Here is a 7302-nt window from a genome sequence, read left to right as displayed (position 1 = left end):
AAGAGAGAAAAACTACTGTAACTAAAAAAGAGTAAAGTGGGAGAGCTTGTAAAAAGGCCACTAATTTCCGGAAGTATTTCAGATTGTCCACACAGAAACGAAATAAAGGTGTAAATTCACGCTTTGATAAAGCTTTCGGGATATGAATCGAGCACACATACTCTGCACTTTGTCCGGTGATGTCTCAGTGCTACGCAGTACAGTCCGCTATGAAATAAAAGAAAAACACGGAAAAGGCATGATGCACGCTCTGGGGCGCTGCTGAGAGGCTCTCAGGCAGCAGCAGCAGCAGCAGCAGCAGCGGCGGGCGGGGGTAAGCGCGAGCTGCCAGTCAGCGTTTTCTGTCAGCCGCGGAGAGGCCACTATCGAGTGACTTTGAGCCAGGCCGAGCAGCAGGGCAGGGAGCTGCAGACACACACCCCTGTGGGAGGCGCCCTAGGAGTCACCGGGGGCCTGCGCTGAAGGGAGAGACCGACACGGGAGGAGCTGTTTAAGCTCCGGTAGAAGAAGCAGCTGAGGCCCCGTCGGAGCAGCACCGGAGCCGCCGCCCTGCTCCCCAGAGCCGCCCGGGCGCCAGCAGCATGGCCGGCAAGGTAGGAAGAGGCGCCGGTGCTCTCTTCTTCAGGGGAATATGCCTTTCTGTCACTGGCAACCTGTTGAAGTGAACTTTCACTACGTTAAAGTCAGCTGGGGGAGGAGGGGGGTTGCGTCACGTTTCATCCTAGGGACAGGGTGCCTGCTGGAGGCTCCCGCTCTGGGAGCGGCGTGAACTGCTCGTGGTCTTGTGACTGAGGCGGGTAGTCAAGGAGGGGCCATGGCACAGGCTGCAGTTAGAGGCTGGTACCGAAATTAGACGAGCTGCAGAGTGTTTGTGTGCACAGCACACTCCCAGTGGCCATGCACGCCGTGGGTGTTGAGTTGTTTGTTAGGTTGGCTTCACATGCTTCGGTTCCGCTCTAGATGACTTCATGGGTGGGTGAGTTGCAAGGGGAGGAGCCTATGTCAGAGAGAAGGTATGTGTGTTGGGGAAGCCGTAGGGGGTTAAAAATTGTTTCTTCTGGCCGGTCCCGGAAAGGGGCGCCGACAGCAGTGGTCAGCCTATCTTTTTGCCCATGCCCGCTTCTGCTGGCCTTTTTTCCCACACCTCCAAGCAACAGACCACTCCCCTCGGAAAGGTTTGAATTTAAAAAGACAAGTGAGGGCTATTTAATCGGCAATAGCAGTTCATTGGGAAAAGTTTTTTTTTTTTTTTTTTTTTTAACCCAGAGGACTGCTTTCAACCATACATTGAATGGGACCCATATCAACATACAGCGTTGACAAGTATGTCAAGGCTGCAGATCCCAGGAATTGTCAGAGGCACATCTCTTATCTAATATTTATTTCCTTTCTACTATTTCTATGTGTTCTCATAATACGTAAATCGCGTTGTCTTCCTGGCTGTAGTAAAATGCGTGGACTTATTTGTGTCGGGTAGTGATTATTTTAGTAATGTCTTTATACTTACCAGAAATCCCATCGCTCTTTCTTTTATCGCTCATTACAATCCTAGAGTTAATCCCTTGGGACATACACCCCTCTGCCAGTGATGAAGAAAAGCCACCCCTAGTGAGGATTTAAGAGAAACATCCTCTCACAACCCATGCTTACCAACCAAGCCTCCACTCCAGAGCTGTAAACTTTAAGGCTAGCGTGTAAGCAACGGAACTTGGATCCAAGATTTCTGTGCCTGAAATGATACCTCAGAAAATGCAAGCCGTGATGAAACAAGGATGCTTCAAAATGGTAGCAATAGCCGTCTAAAGATATCTTCTGAAGGATTATGCCAGGCCTCTTGAAGGAAGTTGGCAGGCAGTGAATTCTAACAGACTGTAGAAATACAGGGCGGATGGAATTCTGGAACAGGAGTATGACAAAAGAGAGGAAGTCCAGACTACAGGCACTGGAGTTGAAAGAAATACCGAGAGTAACACTAGCTGAGAGGTAGGAAACCTTCAGATGAGAAGAAAATAATTTATTTGGCGCTTCTAGTCAACAGTGTTGAGAAATGTCTACCAGAATCCAGTTACTTTTTTATAGTATTCCAAGACCTGGAGCTTGTGCAGGGCTTTGAGCACACTTAGAGAAATGTGTCTTTTTCTTCCTTGGCATCATTACTGGGTTTCCTGAGTGCCTCTGTTACAGAGGAGGTAAGCAAGGAAGCAGTTTTGTATGTTATGAGAGCAAACTGAAAGAGGAGCAGTTGGTGAGGGCTGTAGCATGAAACTGTTGAATACGAAATCACAGAACTTTGAAACTAACACTTGGTGTGGCGCATTAAGAGGCAGAGGTTTGCTTTATGTGTTTTCAGCCTTTCTGTAATCTTACAGTACCATCTCCTCCCGGTAGCTGTATACATGTATTAAAAAAATATTTGTGATCGGCCTTTAGTAGATGAGGCGTATGTACATGTTAAGCATTCTCCCATGTTTGATCCTCTAGACTGTAACATTTACAGGCTATCAAGTACAGTAGCGTTAGTCTTTTTCAGTGTGAATTACAAAATCTGTGTACCTGATTGTCTACTTGTTCTTGATATATTAATGGTGAATGTCATGTTCATAAATCATGAGTGTTCTTGGGCATTGTCTCCAGTTATGAGATATGGCATACAGGATACATTTTCCAGTGTGAGGGTAATTGTAAGTTCATTGCTACAGGATTAATGACCTTTGAAATACAAAATTGTCTTTTTGTTAATTGGTTTTAATTTACTTTGATACTTATTAAAGCTGAGAGTACAAGTAGATAGCATAAGATTGTAGATAACATAAGATTGTTTACTCTGCATCTTGTTCTTTACCTCCCATTTGTTGTCAATGTTACAGCATATGCTTGAGCCTTCGGTAGATGTTTCCATGTCTTCTATTCATTGTATGTGGTTATCAGCAGGTAGTGCAGAGCTTGCTGGTTCTTTTATTGGAAGTAACCAAGAATGAAAAGCATAAATGTTATAGAAAGGAAAGATTCTTTAGATGAGTATTATTCTATACAAATTCCGCTAGAGCTTTTTAATCATTCTAATTTCCTGATTGATCACTTGCGAAGCACAGATTGATCACTCACAAAGCAACGTAAATATTGTTCTAAAGTATTATTTAATCTTTCAGTATACCCATTAGTTTGTGGGTGGTAGATCATTGGCAAAGATACTTCGACTTTCAAAAGATTATTTTCCCAAATCTAGAGGACAACTGGGGTCTTCTAACTGAAATATTTTTTTCTGCCAATTTATTTAATCGATAAACTATTAAAAGAAAAACATCTGGTAAATTCTTTTGCTTTTTGTATCTTGGACATTCTTTGACAATTAGCCATATTGATAGTGTAGGCCATAAAAACTGTAATGGTAGTTGTGCCATTATCAGTCCGTGATAAAATGTATAGAGACTTGAGATCATGGTTGTGTAGGTTCTGGGATAAGTTTTACAAATCCATCTTTCGCTTGTCTTTTTTGATGTTATATATGTTGCACGAGTATGAACAAATTCATAAACCTCTCGTTTCTTATTTGTCCACCAAAAATATCTCTGGATTAATCAAAGTCTTTTGTTGACCCCAATATCCTGCTCTGGGGATATTAGGACTCCACTGTAAGATCTTTACTCTTACACGACACAAAGTTATCACTATTTTATTTTGGTAGAGAAATAAACCTTGTCTTATAGTGTACCATCTTGTATGCTGTTTAATTGTAGTTTGTAGAAATAGATCCTGTCCCAGGCCGTCCTGGGAAACTTGTAGATTGTATCCTTCCGTTATATTTGTTGTGGGGATAAAACTGGGGCAGTCCTAGAAATATTGATTGAAGTTAAGCAAAGCATCAGCTTGGGTATTTTTTTTTTCTCTTGTATGAAACGTCACCTCGAAATTAAAACAGGGAAAAAAGTGTCCAATGTTTCAAAGGATGATTTAAGCAATTTAAAGTTTGAAGTTGTTACAGATTCTTGAGATTAGTATAAAGAATGACATGATGAGAGGAATCTTTTAGTAAATGCCTCCATTTGATAGATGCTTCTCTGATTGAAAAGACTTCCTTTCCCAGTAGTGTTGTTAGCATCTGCAAGATGTAATCATGTGGAATGCACGGCATCAAGTTGATGTTCTTCATTTTCTTCTTCTTCTCGTTGAAGAAGTATAACTACACACTGATGTCAGAGACGTCGGTTTCTACAAGAAACTCAGATGAGCCAGTAGCGGGGGCTAAAAAAAATTCTCTTTCAGCTTTATAAAGGCCAATTGTGAATCGGCAGTCTAATGGCAAGGTATTCTCTTAATTATTAAGATATTTAAGACCACCATCAGTTAAAAGAAATTCTTTAAATAATACTGTTTAAAAAAAGTCAAGAAACCTCTTAACATCTTTACATTTTGTGGTCTTGCCCTGAATTGATTAAACCTTTTTAATTTCCTAGAAAGTTTCTTTTCCATGGATCCTCCGCTTAATATTGATTCAATTAATTTTTTTTATTTTTTCAATTTGGCATATCGTTTTTTTCTCTTGTACTCTTTGTAATGCGTGTTTAATGTGGTTTTTGTATTATAGCTCATTAGAAGTGTAGATGAGTATATCATCTAGATAGAATTGTAAATTAGTATATCTTCTAGACAGACAACAATATTTCTACCTATAAGATCTCGAACAAATTAGTTGATGAATCTGTTAAATGATGGTGTATTACATAACCCAAATGACATTGCCAAATATTCAATGTGAGCAAATTGTGTGTTAAAAGGTGTGTTTCCTTAATCTCCCAGTCAAGATTATAAGCATCTCTAAGATCCAGTTTTGTGAACCAGCAGTAACTTTGTAGATCTTCAATCAGAGTATGTTTTAGAGCCAAAGGATATCTAATTTTAGTGATAATTTGATTCAGTTCTCTCTAATCTATGCAAGATCTTAACCCACTATATTTTTTTAATCCTACAAAAATTAGAGATGCACCCCCTATGGATTGCGAAACTCAAATTCATTTTATTGAATGCATTTGTATTATTATTGTAATATTTAACAAGCGCTCATTCGTCAAGGCATCTTGGCGCTAGGACAACCCAAAGCAAGCAAACCAGTACTATAAATAATTTCTAACAAGAACATCACAAAACCGGACAAACCATGGAAAAATCATAATACACATCAGAATCTAGTTACAGGCTCTTCATTGAAATTGGCAAGAATTAAAATACATAGCTTGTTAAACTAAGACTTCACCGAGTGATAAACCCAGACAGCTTTTTTAAATCTATAAGAGTTCTAAATTGCTTGGATATTCAGTGGAATATTATTCAAAATCCTTAAAAGAACAAGTCAAAAAGATTTTTTGTTGGCTTTACCTATACTTTTTTTTAGCGCTTTGGAAAATAAAGCAGTATTGGAACACAGTGGTCTTATTGGCCAGTTCGGAAAAATCAGTTCTGAGAGAAAGAAGGGTCCAGTCTTTTTTTTTTTTTAGAAGTGTCTGTGCATAAGGCAAGCAATTTTTAATTATCTCTGGCACCTGAAATGTGCGAATTTCTTTAATCCCCAGTCAGATCTTACAGCCATATTCTGTAGTTGCTAACATTTTGTTGGGCAGAATGAGGCATGTCCATACAGATAGAATTACACTAATATAAATGTGAAAGAACACAGGCACCAATAACTTGAACAAACCTATCTCTAGGATGAAAAGGTCTCACTTTGCTTAATGTTCTTAACCTGCAAATATTGTGGGCTAAATCCTATGAATTTGAGGCAGAAATGCCAAAAATTGGTCAAATAGAACCCCTAGACTCTTGCTGTAGTAATGGGTATAAATGTTTTTCATTTGCAAAGACCAGCGATCTGTGGACCAGTTTTCAGCTGATCCTTCAGCAACAAGAGTGTCCGTTTCTATCTTGATTCAGCTTTAAATAAATATGGTCTTCCACCCTAGGATGTTCACAAGGAAGTGATTTAGTCTACCAATGGAGTTATATGAACTTTACCACATTTGAGAAGCAATTGGGTATCATCCGCTTATAAGAAGGTGTTGAAATCAAATGACTTAATCATGTTGCTCAATTGCTGCACATATAAATGAAAAAGAACAGAGATAAGGTGGAACCCTATGGCACTCCACAGGTCACTGAATTTCAGAAAAGAAGCAAACCATGCTAGATTCTGGACTTTAAACCCAATTGATTTAGGTTGATCTAGCAAAATGTTGTGGTCCTCTTTACTAAGGCTTCATTGATCTCAAAAGTTAGATCCCTATTCTAAGCCTCTATTCCTGCTGTGTACTTAGTTGGTCAAGAAATGCCTCTAGCAATATTTCGGTGCCATGTTTAGGATAGAAACCTGATGGATGTTTTTCTAGAATCATCTTCTCTTCAAGAAGTTTTATCCACCAAGTTGTAAGGTACTTTTCTGCCACCTTGGCCATCAAAGGCAATAGAGTTATAGTCCTAAACGTTTTTGGGTCGTTATAAACCAGCCCTTATTTTGTAACTGGGATTTTTCCACCCCTTCTAAAATTTCTCTGGGGCTGATCTTAGACTTAAGGAAGCATTCATAGCTATTAACATGTTCTCCTAAATCACCGGGACAACATCCTGAAAGGTCATAACTAAGCCTGGATCATCTGGAGAACCAGATCTTAATAAAAATAGGATACTTTTCAACATCTTGCTGCTCAAAAGGCAACTAAGAAACTATCAGATTCTCATAGATGTATTAAAATCTAAGTGACTGTTTTAGTTTCCAGAGAGATATTGTCAGCAGTACCTAATCCTCTCCGGATCATCGGAGTAAACCGGAATTACTGATCCTTGAATTTTAAGATCTTCATAGATCTTACTAACTTTTGAATAAAATAATTCTGCCAATTTCACACAGATCTTGAAAATATCTGACCATAGTCACTAGAGTGGGGAGGCCGTGCAAAATTAGTTTGAAAATAAAAAACATATTATGCTGCTTTCAGTAGAGTCTTGGAATCCATTTGGACATTCTCTAAAATCCTCTTTATGTGCTGTATCATAACCTTTCCTCCTTGTGTGTGTCTTTTGTCTAAGACTGTTTCTCAATCCTACTGGCCAATATCACTTTTGAATGTAGAGGGGAAAGTCGTGGCAAAACACCTGGCCACCTGCCTGAGGCAAATCAAAGAGAAACTAATCCATCCCGACCAGTAAGGCTTTATGCCGCATAGATGGACAAGGTTACACCTCAGACGGCTGTATTCTTGCCTCGAGGGCACTAAGGGAGGTGAGGAGACGACGGTGGTACTGTCGCTTGACACG

At 39.7% G+C, this 7302-nt stretch overlaps 1 protein-coding gene across 2 annotated transcripts in view; it reads left to right on the top strand.

Annotated features, from left to right (window-relative positions):
- The first annotated feature begins 247 nt into the window (after nt 1–247).
- Nucleotides 248–7302, top strand: part of SNX9 (sorting nexin 9) — a 730362-nt gene continuing 723307 nt past the window's right edge. Inside the window, exon 1 of one of the 2 annotated variants that reach the window (XR_014963143.1) lies at nt 248–593. Coding sequence is in view for 1 of the 2 variants with exons in the window: in XM_085612219.1 (XP_085468345.1) it covers nt 582–593 (12 nt within the window). In the remaining variant the exon portion in view is untranslated. The remainder of the gene's footprint in view (nt 594–7302) is intronic. The other variant, XM_085612219.1, reaches the window with a different exon arrangement.

Source organism: Triturus cristatus, chromosome 6 (genome assembly GCF_964204655.1).
Source record: "Triturus cristatus chromosome 6, aTriCri1.1, whole genome shotgun sequence".
NCBI lineage: Eukaryota > Metazoa > Chordata > Amphibia > Caudata > Salamandridae > Triturus > Triturus cristatus.
This window is presented reverse-complemented; position numbering and strand designations above follow the sequence as displayed.